The 21,475-nt window shown below is 36.0% G+C and overlaps 1 protein-coding gene across 1 annotated transcript in view; it reads right to left on the bottom strand.

Moving 5' to 3' along the window:
* The window catches only part of HTT (huntingtin), a 196,843-nt gene that overhangs the window by 37,975 nt on the left and 137,393 nt on the right, over positions 1–21,475 (bottom strand). The window contains exons 52-58 of the mRNA XM_044681771.1: positions 19,132–19,309; positions 18,072–18,167; positions 13,234–13,421; positions 11,048–11,174; positions 8,381–8,481; positions 5,797–5,951; positions 230–369 (exon numbers count right to left, since the gene is read on the bottom strand). Of these exons, the coding sequence (XP_044537706.1) occupies positions 230–369; positions 5,797–5,951; positions 8,381–8,481; positions 11,048–11,174; positions 13,234–13,421; positions 18,072–18,167; positions 19,132–19,309 (985 nt within the window). The remainder of the gene's footprint in view (positions 1–229; positions 370–5,796; positions 5,952–8,380; positions 8,482–11,047; positions 11,175–13,233; positions 13,422–18,071; positions 18,168–19,131; positions 19,310–21,475) is intronic.

The following is a 21,475-nucleotide window of genomic DNA, read 5'->3' on the forward strand; positions in this document are numbered from 1 at the left end:
AGTGGTGGAGAAGGACCATTTATTAATGCTTCTGATAACTCTTTCATAGAAGATAATTCTTATGTGAGGTTCTTAAAGTTTTTATGGATTTTTCAATGTTTTTGTTGGATTCAGTGTTTTTATGGATTAGTCATAGAGGAAAATGTTTCAGGTCTAAAATTTAACAATATAAATATTAAGTAATTACAGTTGTCATATACAGAAACACACAGATTTATTCCATGCATACCTGACATAGCTGGAGACAGAGATGGAACAGGATCCCAAGCCTGGTACAAGTGATGTGTAGGAATGTTGTCTCTCTTTGAAACCATTGCTTGAATCTCTTGCTCAACAATTCCCCTGATAACACTCAGTTTTCTCCCAAACCTAAAAGGTTTTTATTTAGTACAAAGGTTAGTCAATATTTTGTTTCTCTTCAATACAACTCCTGAAAACACTAAATATGCAAAGTTTCTCTCAGCTCTCTCTCCCCTCCCCAGTTGACTTTCCAAATCTTTCTGCCAAGTGATCACTCTTTCTTTGAAATTTCAGAGCAATTTACTAGGACATTTCCTTTGCCTTCATAATGTTCTATCTATTTGTATTACTTCTTTGTGTATATATCTTATCCCCCTTATTAGAAGCTAACACAGGATAGGGGAAATGTTTTTAATTTTTTAATTCCCCACATCTAACATAGTATCTTGTGCTCAGACCTATGTGCTAAATTAAAATGAAAAGCAACATTAGAATTATTTCATTATTTGGTTTTAGAAAATCTTAAGCTACTTCTATCCAATACTAAGTTAATTCATGCAAGAATAAATGTTTATCCTTAGTGAAATTTTATATTGATGTGCTATTTTTTAGAACACCATGAAATCTCCTTACCCTGTATTACCAAAGTTACTTCATAACATCCCATCCTCAGCCATTGTCATGTGATAGAAACACCAATTGTTCATGCATATTACTTATAATTAGTGTAACATTTCATATATAATATTCCCTTTGACAAAATCCAGAGAATAAAGTTCCTAGTTCTAACACCATATGATTTTAAATACTATTAATTGGCAGGCAAACACTACAGACAGGGAGTGGTTAAAGGGCTGGCCTTAAGTCACACTTACTGAAAATGACACCAGGCAAAGAAAAGATTTTGGAAAACAAGAGAGCAATGCACAATAGAAACTGTAAAACTAGTCATACTTCTCAACTCAGACATATCACAAGCAAAGCCAAGAAGGTAAAGGCAGCAACCCAGCTGAACTTTCCCAATGTACCCTTCCAAACAACTGTGAAATAACATTTCAAAACAAATTTTGAAGAGGCAGAGCCAAAAATAGGTCAGAGTGAGATATTTTAACAACCTAAGACAACTTAGGAGTTAGGTAAGAAAGGGGTGTGGCACTGGGATAGAGTAGAGTGCTGGTCTGCAGGTCACATGGTAGTACCACCATCAACAGTGGGCCTTGGAGGTGGCTATAATAGTGGCAGCACAGTAGCTTCAGGAGCATTAAGCCCAGAAATAGTAAGGAAGGCAGAAAACTGGGAAGAAATAGATTGTATGGGATGCTTTGCTGGCCCCCAGGAGAAAGCAAACATAGACTGGCAAATCGATTGCCCATAAGCAATTCTGGATGACAGTTCTAGAAAGTGAGGAGTGCTTGTGATTGACCACAAGGGAACAGGAATCCTGTTTACAATTCTAAGGCCTTAAAAAAAAAAAATTGGCCTAATGGCAAAATAGACATAAAAATTCACTGAAGAAAAGAACTTTTTAAAAAGCAAAATAGGCCAAATGAAGAAACAAAAGCTCACTAAAGAAAATAATGCCTTAAAAATTAGAATTTGGGCAAGTGAAAACTAATGGTACTATGAGACTTAAAAAAAAAACAATAAAATAAAATCAAAAGAATGGAAAAAATTGAAGAAAATGTGAACTATTTAATCAGAAAAAAAATTGACTTAGAAATAGAGGAGAGATGCCTTACTAATTGGACAACCTGAAAGCCAAGATAAAAAGAGACTAGACAATATATTTTTTAAAATTATAAAGGAAAATTAGACCCAGAGGGTAAAACAGAAATTGAAAGAATCCACCAATCACATACTAAAAGAGATTCCAAAATGAAAACTACAAGGATTATTATAGCCAAATTTCAGAACTCTCAGGAAAAGGGGAAAATAGTTTAAGTAACCAGAAAGAAACAATTAAAATATCATGGAGTCAGTCAAGTATCACACAGGATCTGGCAGTTTCCAAATTAAAGGAGTGAAAACTAAAGGAGCTAGGGTTACATCCAAGAATAATCTACTCAACAAAACTTAGAATAATCTTTCATAGAAAAAAATAGATTTTTAATGAGAGGACTTGCAAGTATTTTCCAATAAAAAACCCAGAGCAAAATAGAAAATTTGGCATAAAAATAAAAGCCTCAAGAAAAGAATAAAAAGGTAATCATAAAAAAGCAACCATAAAAACTCAATAAAGTTAAATTGTTTACATTCCTACAAGGGAAAACAATACATGTAATTTCTAAGAACTTTATCATTATTAGAGCAGTTAGGAGTCTCCAGAGATAAAATACTTGAGTGTGAGTTAATTATGTTGGAATGACCTCAAGAGAAAAAAATAAAAAAAGATGAAGAGGTAAGAAAGGGAGGCACTGAGAGAAGTGGGAAATAGAATAGGAAAAATTTTCTTATATAACAAAAGGAGATTTTTAGAGTGGAAGGGAAAATGAGGGAAATGGAAGGAAATGCTTGAAACTCACTCTCATCAGAATTGTTTCAAAAAGGGAAGAACACACACACACACACACACACACACTCACTCACTCACTCACTCACTCACTCACTCACTCAGTTGGGTAATGAACTCTACCTTGCTCAAGAGGGAAATAGGAGGAGAAGGTGTTAGGAGACATGGAATCGGGAAAGAAGTAGAAAAGGGAGAGTGGTTAAGGGAAGCAGTGGTCAGAAGCAAAACAGACTTTTGAGGAGGGACAATATAAAAAGATAGAAAGATAAACAGAAGAAAATAGGATACAGGAAAATATATAGTTAGTAATCAAAACTATGAATTTATAGGATAAATTAACCCATAAAATGGAAGCAAATAGCGGGACGAATTAGAAATCAGGATCCAATAATGTTATTTACCAAATATACATTTTAAATAAAAAAAAACACAAAGAGTTAAAATAAAGGGTTGGAGCAGAATCTACTATGATTCAGCTAAATTTTTTTTTTTAAAAGGCCGGGGGAACAATTATGACCTCAGACAAAGAAAAAGCAAAACTAGACATAATTTAAAAGAAAAGCAGGGAAACTATATTTTGCTTAAAAGGTACCAAAGTAATATCCAAAATTTTTGCAGCAAGTTTTTCTGGAAAAGGGCATCATTTCGGGAAATATATAGAGAACTAAATTAAATTTATCAAAATTAGAGTCATTCTAAATGATACATGATCAAAGAATATGAACAGGCAGTTTTCAGAAGAGAAAATCAAAGCAATCTATAGTCATATAAAAATGCTCTAATCACTATTGATTAGAGAAATCAAATTAAAACAACTTTGAGGTATCAGCTCAAATAAAGAAGGGGAAGAAAGAAAATTTAGGTAGTCTAAATAAATTGCTGGTTGAGGTCTGAATTGGTGTACCTATTCTGGGGGGTACAATTTAGAACTATTACCAAAGGACTATGGAACTGTGTATACTCTTTGACCCACCTTTGGGTGTATCATAAAGAGACCAAAGAAAATGGAAAGGGGCCTAAATGTACCATTAGCAAATTAGAGGAGCATAGTCAAACCTATGGGCAAGGGAAGAATTTATTACCAAACAAGAGATAGAAAGCATCATAAAATAGAAAACAGATAATTTTGATTATATTAAACTAAAAAGGTTTTACACAAACTAAACTAAATAACTAAGATTAGAAGAAAATGAGAAAATAGTATCTTATTTAGTCAAAATCCCAATTTAACCATTATAAATGGAATACTATTACACTATAAGAAACAATGAGGATGACTTAAGAAAAACCTGGAAAGACTTATATGAACTGATGCAAAGTAAAATGAACAGAACCAAGAAAACACAACAGTAACTTATATTATGAGCATTTGTGAATGACTTAGCTATTCTTAGCAATACAGTGAACCGGCAAAATCCTCAAGGACTTAATAAAAAACCATCTGACTTCAAAGAAATAACTGATGAAGTCTGAACACAGGCTAAGACCTTCCCTTTTGTTTGTTCAAGTTATCTTTAACGAAATAACTAATATGGAAAGACAGTTTACACTATTAAACATGTAAAATCTCTATCAGATTGCTTTCCGACTTGGCTCAAACTTAAAAAAACAAAGACTGGGGGCAGCTGGGTAGCTCAGTGGAGTGAGAGTCAGGCCTAGAGACAGGAGGTCCTAGGTTCAAACCCAGCCTCAGCCACTTCCCAGCTGTGTGACCCTGGACAAGTCACTTGACCCCCATTGCCCACCCTTACCAATCTTCCACCTATGAGACAACACACCGAAGTACAAGGGTTTAAAAAAAAAAAAAAAGACTAAAAAATTGTCATGGAATAATACTGTGCTAAAAGAAGAGGGGGAGGGGTGTGTCAGAAAAAACATGTCAAAGACCTATAGGAACTGATGCAAAGTAAAGTAAGAAGAAACAAGAGATCACTGTGCATAGTAAAAGTAATACCTTAATGATGATCAACTGTGTAAGGCTTGGCTACTCTAAAACAATCCAAGACAATTCCAAATGACCCATGGGGGAAAAAAAACAAAACTATCCACCTTGAGGAAGAGAACTGATGAACTTGAGTGCAAAATGAAGCAAATTTTTCTTGTTTTTAGTTTCTGTAAGATGGATAATATGGAAATATGTTTTGCATGATTACATATGTGAAATTGATATCATTTTGCTTACCTCCTCAACAGGTTGTGGAGGGATGGGAGAGAGAGAGAATTTGGAACTCAAATTTTAAAAAGAAAGCTAAAAATAATATATTTTTTTTAAATCTTAAGGAAAAATGGAGCTCTCTCTGCAAAAATATTTATTAATTCATTTGGTTCTGATTATTTATGTTCATGTCTTTTTTCTCTTATTAAAACATAAGTTCCCTTAGAATGAGTTCAATGATGTTTTTCTTTTTTTTTCCCCACTATGTCTGGTGCTAGAAATACAAAGTACACACTGACTTTTAGGTAATGTTTTGCCCCATTCTTTGTACACTTATTTGCTTTTGTTGATAACTGTTTACAATTAAAAAAAAATTTAAAGCCACTCAGACCTTTAGCATTATTAAATGTAAACAATAAAAATTCACATTTATAAAGTTTTGGTTTAGAAATAACTTTCCCACAATAATCCTGTAAAGTAAGCATGCATACAAATATCATCTGCATTTTAAAGATAGGGGAGCTGAGGTTCAGAGAAGTTATGAAATCTGCCCCTGGTCATAGGACCATAGATAGAGGGGGCTACAGAGTACAATGCAGGGAAAGGAGGGAAGGAGGATCAGAGTGCAAATTCTAGCTCTGTTTTCTAGTACTCATCTGCCTCCTACCCTCCCCCAGTAAACCCTTTAAATAACTATTATTTGTGTCACCCCAGGTCTACCCTTTATACTGTCAGATGAGGTAATTGGCCCAATGATCTTGAAGGTCCCATTGCTGTTCTAGTTCCTAACCCTAGGAGACACTGACTCTAGCTCTCCTATAACTGACTCAAGCATTATTTTCACTCTTCTGTATGGCCTCACCTCTCTACCTACTCCATGATCTTTAAGTACCTTGTATCCAGAGCTTTAAGAGCTTTGTTCCTGGGCTGTTGTTCCAAGCAGCTAACTGCTGGATTGCCTGCAACAGGAAGGGTCATTGCACTTAACACCAATGATGTAATGGCTTGTACTGCAAGAACATTGATTTGGGTTCTCTCTGTATCTTCCTGTAAAAAGAAGGAGTCTATGTTATGACAGAACACAAAGGAGAAATTAAGACCAGTCAAATATGCTGAAAATAAAATAATTCTGGGATTTGACTATGATATGGCTTGGAACACTGGTTATCCAATATTATGGTCTCAGGGCTACTTCACAGGCTTGAGGACCTACCAAAGAATTTATGTTTGTTTGGGTGATGTCAATCTATAGTTACCATAACAAAAATGAAAACATTTTAGTATTATTATGAAATTTTTACCTTGTGGACCCTCTAAAAGGATCTTAAGAGATATCTAGTGGACCCTGGGCTATACTTGGAAGAAAATAACAATCTCTTATAAATTACTTGTAATTGTAAAAGGATACAATTTCTCAAGATGGCATCAGTTTTATTTTGTCCATATAAGACCATGACATCCAAGTTAAGTATCCACTTATATACAACTATCTACAACCCTTTTTAGTAACTGTCTATATTCTTTAGAGTAAGGATCACTTAAGTATGACAAAATAAAATGGTCTTTATAGAAACTGTCCCCTCAGTTCTATCAATACTTTTGCCAAATTTCTCTATTCTAATTATTACCCAATATTGCTAAAATCAGGATAGACTTATGTATGTTCATATTCTACAACATTATATGTTTTCCACCTTTAAACATGATTATCCCCCCCCCCCTTTTTAACACACTTTTATTTTGCCTAAGTTTCTAAAACTCAGAATACTGTAATGTTATTCCTCTACACCAGTGGTTCCCAAACTTTTTTGGCCTACCGCCCCCTTTCCAGAAAAAATATTACTTAGCACCCCTGAAAGTTAATTTTTTTTTATTTTAATAGCAATTAATAGTAAAGATATAAATGCACCTGTGGCCATCACCACCTCCCTGGATCGCTGCAGCACCCACCAGGGGGTGGTGGCACCCACTTTGGGAATCATTGATCTACACAATACCTTTCAGTAATTCCTAACTGCTTACCAAATAATCCTGACTGCTTAGACTGACATTTAGGGACCTTTGCAATAAGGCAACACCCATCCCTTTTCTTATACTATTCTCTTGCAAATAATCAATACTGGAACTCACTGACTTTCTTTTTTAATCCTTCTCTTCATTCTTAGAATCAATACTGTGTGTTGGTTCCAAGTGTGTAATTAGAATCTTCTCCCCAGAACTTTCTTTCCTAGCTTCCTTCCCGTTTTCTTTCTCACATTATGTTACATGCTTTGCTTTCAAAATAAAGGTGCTGAGGTAGCTCCTCACTTGCTCTCTCTCTGTTCCTGGGAAGGCGGTTGTAGAGGTTGAAGGAGAGCTTGGCAGGAAAGTTTACTCACGTGGTCATACTTAAGCTTTGTACTTCTATCTCAAGTGATTACTAATAAATCTTACAAAATATAGTACTTGGAGTTATTGATATTAATTTTAATCTTACACAAGGAAGAAAAGCAGCAAGGGCTGGCAATGGGGGGGGGCAAGTGACTTGCCCAGGGTCACACACCTAGAAAGTGTATGAGGTTACATTTGAACTCAGAACCTCCCATCTCTACACCTGGATCTCTATCTACTGAGCTACCTCACTGCCCCTCAGTGCTTTTTAATGTAAAAACTTGTTTTACCACTTCTAGGCCTTTGCTGAAGCTGATCTCCATTCCACCTCATCCCTGAAATTCTATCCAGTCTTTAAAACTTACCCTTTAGAGATCCCACTCAAAGGCCATTTTCTCTATCAATCATTTCCTTAATTCCCCAGGTCAAAAAAGATCTTTCCTCTCTCAAACTCTGAAGGCAGTGTTTCCTTTTCTCACAAACTTCATTTGTTCTTGCTGGTAGCACATAGATAGTCTTTGTAGATGTTACATCCTCATACCTTATACTCCATGAAGGGAGAAACTGTCTTATGTAAGTGTCTGTAGGCCTTCCAAAAACACCAAACACAATGTCCTGCACATGATAGGTGCTTAGAAGTGCTTAATTTCATTAACATAAACAGGAAGCTTAATAAGTACTCAAAAATGGCTCAAGTAAAAAATGAACCATAGAAATATTTTCTAACAGCATCATAAGAACTTCTACCCTCTTCTCGCTTTTGACCAATACGCAAAAGTCAGAAAGATGTGAACTTTCAGAAACATATTAATACCTTTATGATTTCTATATTTTAAAATGTTTCATTTCACACACTAAATGGAGAATGAATAGGAATGATGATTTTTCTCCTCAATCAACACAATGAGAGAAATGAAGAAATTATCTGGTTATTTTAGAAACTGGATAATAACATCAGAAGTATAGCTTCCTGTCTCTTACTACTCTGCTATTGATTATTAAAGCATTTATAGGCTGCAAGGATCTATCAAACTTCAACCCAAAAACAAGCTTCCAAACCAAAAATCATACTGACACAGTGATGTACAGCCCCTCTGTAACCTTACTTCCTGTTGGCTCTCTTCTTGATCCATCACAATGGGCTGAGTTACAAGGACGCCAAGCAGGGTGGCCCAGGTCTCTTCAAACTGAGTGCGACTTGTCCATCCTAGGAATATTAAAAGCAAAATTTTATCCAACTTTTAAACTCAAGTTCCACCAGCCAACCCTTATGGAATTAATGCTCAGGTTTCATGTAACAAACAAAGAATAATCTGATTTAATTGAAAGAGCACTGGACATGGGGTGGGGGAGCCTCGTGTGTACCAGTTATTGGACATGTGACCTCAGAAAAGTAATTTCCTCTCTCTGGACCTGAGTTTCCTCATCAAGAAAATGAGGGAGTTGGAAAAGAAGAATGCTGAGGTCTCTTTTAGCTCTAAAACCTCAAGGTACTTAGAGAATACTGACAAAGACAATTCAAAAAATGAAAGTTATGTTGAAAGGTTAAAGGAATGAAGATAGTATCAACCATATCATCAACCATCAACAAGTATTTATTAAGAACTTATTATACTGAACTGGAAGAAACTCCATTCACTGGTGCAGAGTAAAATGAGCAGAACCAGGAGAACATTGTGCACAGAAATGTTGTGGCACAATCAAATGTAATAAATTTTGCTACTAGCAGCAATGCAATGATCCAGGACAATGCTAAGGGACATAAGAGAAAGAATGCTATCCACATCGAAAGAAAGAACTGTGGGAGTATAAATGCAGAAGAAAAACATATGACTTATCACATGGTTTGATAGGGATATGATTGGGGGTCTTGGTTTTAAAAGACCAGTCTATTATAAATATGAATAATATGGAAATAGGTTTCGAGCAAAAATGTATAACCCAATGGAATTGCTTGTCAGCTCTGGGACAGGGGAGAAAAGAGAGGAGGGAGAGAGCATGAATCATGTAAATATTCTAAATCAATAAATTTGATGTTATTAAATATTAATACATATTAATAAACAATTAATATAAATCGATAAATTAAAATCAATAAAAATTAATTAATTACTTTTTTTTTAAACCCTTGTACTTCCGTGTATTGTCTCATAGGTGGAAGATTGGTAAGGGTGGGCAATGGGGGTCAAGTGACTTGCCCAGGGTCACACAGCTGGGAAGTGGCTGAGGCCGGGTTTGAACCTAGGACCTCCTGTCTCCAGGCCTGTAATTAATTACTTTTTAAATGAACTTATTATGTGGAGGCAGCTAGGTGGCACAGTAAGCACAGAGCCAGGCCTAGAGACAGGTGATCCTGGGTTCAGATCTGGCCTCAGATACTTCCTAGTTGGACACTTCCCTAACCCTGGACAAGTCACTTAACTCCAATTGCTTAGCCCTTACCACTTTTCTGTCTTGGAACCAATATATAGTACCGATACTAAGATGGGAGGCATGGGTTAAAGATCAAAATGAATAAACAAAAATAAATTTAATAAGCCCAAAATGGATCTTTCCCCTAAATCAACCTTTCTTACTAACTTCCCAACTTATGATGGATATAATATTTATGATAGCTATAACCTATTCAGGATATAGTCATCTTTATAAAATTGTAGTTATTCTTGACCATTACCTCTCCCTCACTCCCACATCTAATCAGCTATGTCATGTTGATTCCATTTCTTCACAATCTTTTACATACTTCTTCTTCTCATTAATACCACAACCAGCCAAGACCAGGCTTACATCCCCTCACATGAACTACTACAATAACATCCTAAATAGAGAATCCTTGCCCCAAATTTCTCCACTCTGCATTCTGAAGGGAAAAAAGAAGTCCTGGGACAGAGCCATGAAAAAGAAAACAATTAGTGGATGTGATATGGATGGCAAAGAAAAGAGGAGTGATGGGAAAGGTAGGAGGGTAGCCAGGAGAGAACAAGACATCAAAAATATAGAAGAAAGAGTAGTCCACAGTGTCAAATGAAGATTAAAAAAAAAAAAAAAAAAGACTGTCAGATATGAGAAGAGATAATTTTGAAGAAAGAAGTTTAGCATGAAGTCAGAAGCCAAGCATAAAGAGAGAAACAAAAGAAAGTGGAAGCAGTGAATATGTTCAATAATTCTGAGAGTAAGAATGAAAGGACACATACAGGACAATGGCTTAAGGGGATTAAAGGACCGAGTGAGATTATTTTGAAGACACTGAAGACTTCAATTGGACAGAAACTATCTTCCCAATGAAATAAGTAGCTGGGGTATATGTTGTAAGTATAGAATGTGGGGAAGCGCTGTTGAAGGCTTAAGCAGAGATTTTAAAAAAGGTTTAGAAAATTACCTATGGAGGATGAGACAAGGTAGTGATAGAATAATAATAAAATGCCCAATAGACACCTCTTCAGAGCTCCATAGTGTCATACAGCACTCTGCACTTTCCTTATGGGTTTATTGCCTTATCTTTTATAATACTTATTTGTGAATTAGTTATATCCCTCTATTAGTTTTTATCTATAAGATAGCAGGAACTATGTCCTATTAAGTTTTCTATCCTTCCTAGCACTTAAATTAGTACCCTGAACACAGCAGAAGCATAATAAATACTTGCTAGAAAATTATAATGTAAAAGACATTTCAGTATCTGAATCAATGTGTCATAAGATATTTCTGTTCTGGTGCTTGAAAATCAAAATTATTACAACATCTTAATCAAAATATATTACCAAGACACACACCCAAGGTATTAATACGATAAATGAACTCTTTAAAGATCTCTTTTTCTTGAAGAAATTCTACAGGGATCTCAGGAAGTGTTGTGCCAAACTCCCCTCCAGGTTTAGGTGACCATCCTAGTTTCCATACCTGTTGAAATACATAAAGGAAACAGAATTACCTTAATGCAGCTGTATTGGATTTACATAGAGAGAATGGAAGAACTCAGAAGTGCTGAGTCTTCAGTAACAATAAAAAACTCATTTGTGTGCTTATAGGTAAATGGTATCAAGTTGCATCAGTACTAAATCTACAAGCTCAGCTCTAGTTTTGAGAACTACTTGACATATCTGCTCTAAACTCATAAAATATTTCTAATCACTGTACCATAAAATTTAGAAATAACTTTAATACATGTTTATTAGATATCTACCATGTCATCACATGACTGAGCTAGTCAAAGCTCAAAACTAACTGAACTAACTGACACAAAACTAACTGAAACACATTTTCTTGTGCTGAAGATGATATGATTACAGTCTAGTAAAAGATAAGATAAATATTCAATGTGTATACTTATAATACAAGTAAGGAGAACATGAAGGTACTGTGTAGAGTACATGAAGGTAACATCCAAACATAATAAATTATATAAGAGATTTAAAATGGGGGAAATTGTTTATAGCTAGGAAAATCAGAGAAGGCATAAAGGAAGAGGTACTACCTGAACTGGGCTATAAAAATGAATCAATATTTACATACTGATTTGCAATTTCCAAATACCCCGATGAGGTAGAGAGGGATTGTGGAGGACAGGAAAGAGAACAAGCATTTATTAAAGTAAGTACCAATATGTGCTGGGAGCATTGCTAAAGTGTTTTATAAATACTATCTCATTTGATATTCACAACAAATCCAGAAGAGAGATACTATTATTAATCCCATATTTATAGTTGAAGAAATCAAGGCAAACAAAAGTGACTTGCCCAAGGTTATGACCAGCTAGGAAGTGTCTAAGGACAGGTTTGAACTTGAGCCTTATTCCTTTTACCAAGGCCAACCCCTCTACTGGCTCATTTCCACTGCCCAAAACATGGCCATTGACACTTCCATCCTCAGAAAATATCTGCTAACTATAATCTGGTATCTCTTCTGTCCTTTGTAGCTAAACTCTTCATAAAGGCTGTCTGCAAAGGTGATTCTATACTTCTCAGTTAATTCTCTTCTTAACCCCTTAGAGTCTGGCCTCCAACCATATCAGTCTACTAAGCTTGCTGTCTGCAAAGTTACCAATGATCTCTTAGTTGCCAAATACAATGGTCTTTTCTCAATCCTCACTTTTCCTGGGTTCTCTGCAGTCTTTAACATTGTAAATCACCCGTTCCTCTTTCCTTCTCTTCAGTTTTCAGGACACCACTCTCTGCTGGTTCTTTTCCTACCTAGCTAATAGTCACAGCCATCCACTGCATCCCAAGCCATCACCAATCACCTTGATTTTGTCTTGCCAAAGGGTTTCTATTACTCCAGAAGAGAGAATGAGACTGATGGTGTTAGGTCACTCTGTCTCACTTAAATCTAATTCACAAACAAGTCAAGATATTACTCTGTGATGTCACTGGTCCTCTTTGAAAGTGAAGGACAAACAATAATACCTCAACTGTCTGACACATATTCTTCTATCCAGAATTGTTGGCCTCTTAGCTTTTCTGTGAAAACTCGCTATCTCTTGACTTTGAGAATTTTTTATGTATCCTAAAATGCTCTACCTTCTCAATTCCATCCAAATTCCTTGGCTTTTTTAAAATCCCAATTAAAACTCTATCTTTTATAAGAAGCCTTTCCCAAGCTCTTCTAATTCTAATCCTTCTAGCTCTTAGTTATTTCCTATTTCTCCTAGATATAGTTTGACTTGTATATATTTGTTTGCATGTTGGTTTCCCCATTAGATTGTGAGCTCCCTGAAAGCAGACTTGCTTTTGCCTCTTTTTGTATTATCAGTAATCAGCACCACACTGACATCCAGTAGGCACTTAATAATGTTTATTGATTGATATTGACTGATAACATTACTTTTCACATTCTAAGAAGTTCACTGATCTGATGACTATTGGGTTCCTTTATATTCTTCCTACAAGTTCCTCATATACCCCAAAACTTCAAAATACATGAAAGTACAGTCCTGTGGAAATAGAAAACAGAATATACTCACCAAGGGAGGCACTCTAGTATAGCTGTTAACTAATGGCAGTCTAGCAAGGCTGATGATGATGTTTTTGAGTACAGGAGTAAGGAAAGCTGGGATTCCATTGTTCCTCTTGTGACCCAAAGACAAAACGGTCTGTAATGCTGCCACCATTTCTGCGATCATTTCACAAGCAGCTGTAATATACTTGGGAACTTAAGGAAAGAAACAAATCTAGTTGGTAGAAAATAGTTTTATCCTCAGATAAATCCATTCCTAGAGAGGAAGAAAGATGCCATACAAGTCCACAAAGATATACTTTTTTAGATTTAATTTCAAGTCCCACACTAGGAAACAAGCTAAGAACTAATGACAGTACATAAATTAACATTTGGTAAGAAATATTAAGAGCAGCAAATTTTTGCATTTGCAAGGAACTGAAAAAGAAGTAAATGCTCATCAATTAAGGAATGGTTAAAGTTATGATACATGATTAAAATGCATATTATTGGGCTGTGAGAAACAAATAATGTGGACATTTAAGGAAATTTAGATAAATTAATGAAAAGTGTAATGAGCAAAATCAGGATAAGGATGTGTATAATGCCAATAATAATATAAATAGAATGCTATAAACTAGTTGTCACCAAGCTTGGCCTCAAAGAAGAGATAAAAGAATATTCTTTCCTCAATTCATTTAGAGATGGAAGATAATAGGTAAGGAATAGTACATATACAGGACAGTGAGTGACTTTTATTTCTCAATTAACATATGATCAAATGATGTGAACAGGCAGTTTCCAAAGGAACAACTGAACCTATCAATAGACATGTACAAATATACTCTAAATCACTAATATTCCAAGAAATGCAAATTAATAAAACTCTGAGATTTCACCTAACTACTTAAAATGGTAAAGTCGATGAAAAGGAAAATGATAAATTGTGGAAGAACCATAAGAAAGCAAATATTTTAATGTCCTATTGGTGGAAATGTAAACTTGTCCAGTAATTCTATAAATTAGTTTGGAATTATACCCAAAAAACTATTAAATTGTGTAGTCAAGGCTGATGTCAAAGTTATGAACCTGTGTGACTGGGACAATGGTGTTTGCTCTCAATTTCTTTTTTAACTTTTACCTACAGTCTTAGAATCAATACTGTGTATTGCTTTCAAGGCAGAAGAGTGGTAAGGGCTAGCCAATGGGGGTCAAGTGACTTGCTCAGAGTCACACAGGTAGGAATTATCTCAGGCTAGATTTGAACCTAGGACCTCTCATCTTTAGGCCTGGCTCTCTCTCCAATGAGTCACCTAGTTTCCCCTCTGCCCTCAATTTTAATAGGAAAGTTGAGAAGAGAGACAGTTTAGAGGGAAGGCTACTAAGTTCTGCTTTGGACTTGCTGAACTTGAGATGCATACATGATTATCTAGTTTAAGATATCTATAAAACATTGGTTATGTTAATGTTTGTCTTGCTGACAAAGTAAATTAACTGATATCTAAGCTCAGGGTGTGCAGTGTTTTTTCTTCTAAAAGAAGAAGTAAAGGAAATCAAGAAACTTTCCACTTTCCAAGTAAGCAAGTAGAATAAAGAGTTCTTCCTTTAAAAAATGAGAGGGTTTCCAGGTAAAAACAAATAAGACAAAAGAAAAAGGTAAAAGAAAATCTTGACATGAAGAAGTTAGGAAAATCTAACACAGAAACTCACTGAATCCTTGGAATTAAGTAAAAAATATGAGGCTCCTTCCACAGTTGGAGAGGAGAAGAGAATCAAACAGCTTCTTACACTCCATGGAAGATCTCCAGGAGCAGAAACAAACAAAGGAAACTCTCACTGTAGAATAATATTGAATACTAAAAAATTAGGAAATAAAATGAGGAGTTTGGGAAACAAATGCCAAGCCTGACTCAGAGGCATGATATAGTAGCTATGGGAAATTACAATTATCCAGGCTTCAGATGGATGCACAGAGAGCCTATCACCCAACAAATTCAAGTTTCTAAAAACACAGAAAAAAGAACGGCCATAACCACTGCCAGGGGAGAGACTGAAACATGAAGAGAAAAAAAGCAGGCAGAGCTGCCTGAATCTTCTTCTGGTACAGTGCTGAGGAAAACAGGTTTTCAATGAGAATGAACCAAAACAACTAATGGTGAGCTGAAAAAGAAGTAGGGAGTAGTAAGATGAGCCCCCACTAGATCTGGTGAGCTCAATTTATTTAGGGGGTAGAGAGGTGGTGGTGTTACATATTCATGACCTGAAACACCTAGAATATGGAACCACTAAGTTTGTCATTGTTTTGAAAAGACCTCAGGAAAGGGGAAACTGCCAGAAAATAAATGCATTTAGACTTTCAGAAAGGGAAGACAATAGTAGGTCCAAACTTTAGACTCCTAAATATTACTTTGATTCCTCATAAAATTTTAAAATCAATTTCCAAAAATGGTGTTTGTTTGTTTGTTTCCGAAGAAAAAACAAGTTAACATAGTAACATAGTAAACAGAGAACCAGATGGCCTGGGATCAAGTCAGCCCCTATACCTCTCAGTGGTCCAGGCCTCTGCCAATGCATATGCCAGTGACTCTCTCTCTTTCTCTTTTAAAAGCCCTTACCTTCTGGGGGCAGCCAGGTGGCTCAGTGGATAGAGCCAGGCCTGGAGACAGGAGATCCTGGGTTCAAATCTGGTCTCAGCGCCACTTTCTAGCTATGTGACTCTGGGCAAGTCATTTAACCCCAATTGCTTAGCCCTTACTGCCACTCTGCTTTGGAAATGATACTCTGTGTTAATTCTAAAACAGAAGGTAAAAGGTAAAAAGAGAAAGGATATACTAGAGAGGTGAAGATGCTGCTACATACTGACCTCTTTAGAATATATGTAGAGGACTAGGTTCAGCATTGGGCACTATAGTTAAGGGATAATAATGTTAAGGGGGAAAAAATATGCAGAGGAAGACAAACAGGATGGTGCAGGGTTTTGAGACTATGATGACATCTGAGCATTAGCTGAAAAAAACCATGGAGGATTCACTTGTAGAAGATACAGTGTGAGGGGATGTTTGAGGTTCTTCTGAAAGGCTTACATTTGGAAAATGAATTGAACTTGTTCTGCTTACACCCAGAAAGCAGAACTAGGTGCAGTGGGGAGAAGTTACAGTGGCAAATACAGACTTGCTATATTATAGTTGAAAACTTCCTAACCGATCTGAGTTCTCTAAAAGCAGAACTGATGGCTTCAGGAGGTATCCTTTGCTCAATGTCTTTAAGCAGAGGGTGGATGATCAATGTTAGGTGTATTGTGGAGGGGGAATAGATTATATTAGTAGAAGAACAGAACCTTCTGGACCATTAGAACGAATTTTCTGGGATTCTAGGACGAGCTGGGTAGTGGTGCTTATTCCTCACTGAAAAGTACAAAGGCAGCATTGATTTCTTACCCTCAAATTAAGAAGAAGATATCTGCCATGGTCCTGGAGCAGGTATCTAAGACAAGGATGGGAACCTCTAAAGACAAGTCTATTTCTACTGATTTCCATACATATAATCCTATTAGAAAGAACAACATTGCCCTTTGATCCAGCCATACCATTGTTGGGTTTGTACCCTAGAGAGATCATAGATAAACAGACATGTATGAAAATATTTATAGCCACACTTTTTGTGGTGGCAAAAAACTGGAAAATGAGGGTATGTCCTTCAATTGGGAAATGGCTGAAAAAATTGTGGTATATGCTGGTGATGGAATACTATTACGCTCAAAGGAATAATAAACTGGAGGAATTCCATGTGAACTGGAAAGACCTCCAGGAACTGATGCAGAGTGAAAGGAGCAGAGCCAGGAGAACATTGTACACAGAGACTGATACACTGTGGTAAAATAGAACGTAATAGACTTCTGTACTGGTAGCAATGCAATGACCCAGGACAATTCTGAGGGACTTATGGTAAAGATGCTATCCACATTCAGAGAAAGAAATGCAGGAGAGGAAACACAGAAGAAAAGCAACTGCTTGAACACATGGGTTGAGGCGGACATGATAGGGGATTTAGACTCAAAACTACCACACCAATGCAACCATGAACAATTTGGAAATAGGTCTTGATCAATGACGCATTTTATAAAACCAGTGGAAATGAGCATTGGCTATGGGAGGGAGGGAGGCCGGGGGGTGAAGGGTAAAGTAAGAGCATGAATTATGTAACCATGTTAACTTTTCTAAAAAATAAATATTAATAAATGTTTTAAAAAAAAGAACAAGGAAGCAGAAAGCAAGGAACTGCAGGCTTTAGTTAGCACAGAAATGGTACTTTTACCACTGTGGCCAATCAAAAGTAAGGCTTCAGAAAAGAATGGCAAATTTAAAAGAGGGAACATATATTCAAGACTATTAATCAATATAACAATCCACTATAACTCAAAAGGACTCATGACGTTAAATGCTATTAATGTCTAGGCAGAGATATGATGGATTCACAATGCAGATTGAAGCATTTTCTCTCTTTTTTTGTCCTTTATTCCCCTCAGAACATGGCTAATGTGGAAATGTTTTGCATGACATCGTATGTATAAGGGATATTATCTTTTTTGCCTTCTCAATCAGGATGGGAGGGGACAGAGGAAGGAAAAGAAATAAAAGGTTTCCCCTTTACTAAAGGTCTTCAAGCAAATATAGGTTTGTAATTGAACAATTTTTTATTCTACTACAATTTGGATGAGATGATTTTTGGTGCCTGGTCTAACTGAGATTCTATGATCCCTCCTTCCAGCAAGCTTCACACCAATAGCAATCCAAAATAGGAACATTTTTCTTATGTGGAAAAAATTTTCAAACAAGACAAGAAAAATTGTGTCATTTAAAAACTCACCCTGTACATCTGAATCAACTTCATCTTCACTGATTCCTCTTGGGGTATTCTTCCTTCTTTCTGGACTAAGAAGTTGATCCCCAGGTTGAATTGCAACTAAAATTACATACAGATCAAAAAAAAGTTTCAAAATATCACTTAACAATTATATGTAAATTATCATACTTTCTTGGCCTTAAAGAATTTAAAGAAATGGTTTTATATTCTGTCAATATAATAGCATAAACAACTTTCTGTCCTTGGTCTTGGATAAAAGAATCACTTGACCAAGCAACAAATCAATTACTCAGCAAGTAGTATTAAATACCAATTATATGCCAGCACTGTGCTTTGAACTGACCAGATATAGGTGAATTCTTGCAAACTCTTCATATTCACAAGGAATCAAAATTTTAAATTGCGATGGTCAATTCATTCTACTCTGACCCTCTATAACTTTCAAATCAGGAAGTTTTTTTTAATCAGTGACTATTTAAAAGTTCATTAGAACAAACACGCAATTTCTCAAATCTGAACTCTTGCCTTTGAATAATAAAACTTGAATCTTTATTTGTAAATTATTTATTACAAATACTCTAGTTAAAAACATTTATACCATTAACCTTCCAAATAACATTGTATAATGTTCAACTTTTAAAAAGTAAAATTTTCAAATGTCCTCCAAGCTCCACTAAATAATATTTAATTTTTAAATTTTAGGCAAATGACCCTCAGCAGGTCTTTTTGACCTTTTCCTTGAAAAGGAAAAGCCATTTTCATTTCATAACATCTAAGTATTAAAATGTGGTATAGAAATATTTGTCACAAATGAAGCCAGAGGAAAAAACTTCTTTTTAAATGAAATCTGATTAATCTAATGTTCCTTTGAGACCAGGAACAACGGAACAACAAACAACAAACCAGGTCCAGGGTTCAAAAAAAAAAAATCAACATAACGCTTAAAAGCAATTCTGGGAAATATACAACTTCTGACCTAAATGCTAAGATACTGAACAATATCAGATCTCTTCTGAGAGAATTAAGAGGGGGGGGGAAATCCAATGACATATATTTTACTCACTTGCTTCTAGAATAAATCGAACACAATGAATTAGGGAGCACACGTGGGTGACATATTCTATTGATGACAACATATTCCAAAGAGCAGGCAGCTGCAAAGTTAGACAGCAGCAATCCAGGACAGCCTGCAGATCCATACTTAATGGCATCTGCTCATGTATTAAGTGCCATGAGAGGGCCTAAAATAGGAAAATGTCAATTCAAAATTCAATTAAATTCTATCCTTTGTAAAGCTTAAAACATGACATTATATGAATTGTTAATGTGAACTGTAGATTCAATGATCATTTGTAATGAAAGTGCTGTGTACAAAGGGCACTGTAAAAGGCAATGGGAGGGATAAAAAGATGAGAGATTGCTACCAACCTCATGTATTGTACAAGTTCAATAAAGGGATAAGCCACAAAGACATGACTCTAAGACACAAATAGAAAAGTAGAAATCACAACATTACTAAAGATAGTAGACAAGCTCAAATTAAGTACCATGTGAAGTACATGGGGAAGAAAAGGTATTGCCAACCAGAGAAAATGAAGAATACTTAAAAATATCTACCTTTGCCTTTTATTAAAATCCAAGTTTTACTTTGAGGATAGGAAGCCCAAAAATTAATCCCTCTGTTAGGGCAGAGGAATTCTAAAAAGAATTTATCATCTGGGCCCAAATGTCTTGCATTGTTCTCCTTGTTTATTAGTTAAATGCAGCAAAAGTGACCATGGTGAACTACCCAGATGATAATCACCTTTATACTATAATCCAGTGATGGTGAACCTTTTAGAGATAGAGTGCCAGATTCCACCCCCACCCCATTCCCTAGACCAAGGGCTGTGCCAGCTCCCACCAGAGACCGAGTGCCACGGTCCACACCCTCCCAGACCAAGTGCTGTGCCCCAGTTCACCATTACCCCAAACAGGGGAGGGAGGGACAAAGTGCACCCATTGGGTTGCTGGGCAGAGGGCAGATGATAAAAGGCACATGTGGAGAGGAGGACAGGAGTGGCCCAAGCACTCCGCTCCCCACCAGCTCTGTCACCTTTGAGTCTCCCACCTTACCCCCTGTGAGTTTCCGCTGGGCTGCTAGGCAAAGGTTGTGAAAAAATGTCCACAGGCATGATGAAGAAGGGGAGGGGAGCATCTCCACTCAAGTTCCTCTGCCTTTCTTGTAAGGAACTTGGGGACAGAGGTGGGGTGGTGGGGTGAGGGGAGGTTGCCCTCATGCCCACAGAGAGGGCTCTACATGCCATCTTTGGCACCCATGCCACAGGTTCACCATCACTGTTCTAATAATTTCTAGAATGCAAATTGTCTGAAAAGCCAAACACATGATGAGAAGTACTATTTATCCAAAGAATTTTTTCCTTAGGAAATTTTTTTTTTTAAAATTATATACTTAGTAACAACCACTACCACCACCACAAAAACATTTAAACAAATGCATTAAAAAATTATATGTAAAACCAAAAACTGCATAGTTTATAATTTGTTTTAAAATATGTAAATTATATATGTGTGTGTGTGTGTGTGTGTGTGTGTGTGTGTGTGTGTGTGTACTAATATAAACATCCTCTGCTATCGAGTTTCCTTTGGATTTGTTTTACTTGAATGCTTTTCCTCTTGATTTTGTTGCTGTCTTTTAAAAAATATAATCAAAATATGTTATTCTTACTTTCTTTCCGTGTTTCTCTTCTTTTCTCTATATTTTCAATATTTATCATTTCCAATGACATAATACAATCCACTACATTCAAATATCACGATTTATTTAGCCATTTCTCCCAATCACTGTATTTGTGTTATTTCTAGTTATTCTGTCTTTACAAAGTTTCCATTAATATTTTCATACATACACAACTTTTTACCCTCTCAAAAATGCCTTTAGGCCTAATCCTAGCAGTGGGATTCCTAGGTCAATAAGCATGAACAGTTTTACAACTCTTAATGTATATTTCCATCTTCTTTTTCTAAAAAAAAAAATAAAAAAAAATTCACACCTGCTATAGCAATGCAGCATTTAATTCGATCAGTTTAACCAATTTAACCCATCTAGTTCTCAGATAACATGCATTAATTACCAGGGCCACATTTAACTAGATTGGTCCTTAGGCAACAGACAGAATCTGCTGACAGGACCATACTCTTTCCAAAACCAAGTCTTTATGGCTTGGTCATACCCAGTAGAACTGTTGTTCCAATGCTATAATCCCTCAGGAATGCAATATTACCTCCATGGTATGATGAGTGTTAAAGTAAGACTTCTGCAGAATATTTATGTTCTTTAAACCATTGATGTCCCACCAGAAACAATGTTTGGATCAGGTATATGCTCGGGGGGGGGGGGGGGGGGG

The sequence above is a fragment of the Gracilinanus agilis genome, chromosome 6 (genome assembly GCF_016433145.1).
Source record: "Gracilinanus agilis isolate LMUSP501 chromosome 6, AgileGrace, whole genome shotgun sequence".
Taxonomy (NCBI): domain Eukaryota; kingdom Metazoa; phylum Chordata; class Mammalia; order Didelphimorphia; family Didelphidae; genus Gracilinanus; species Gracilinanus agilis.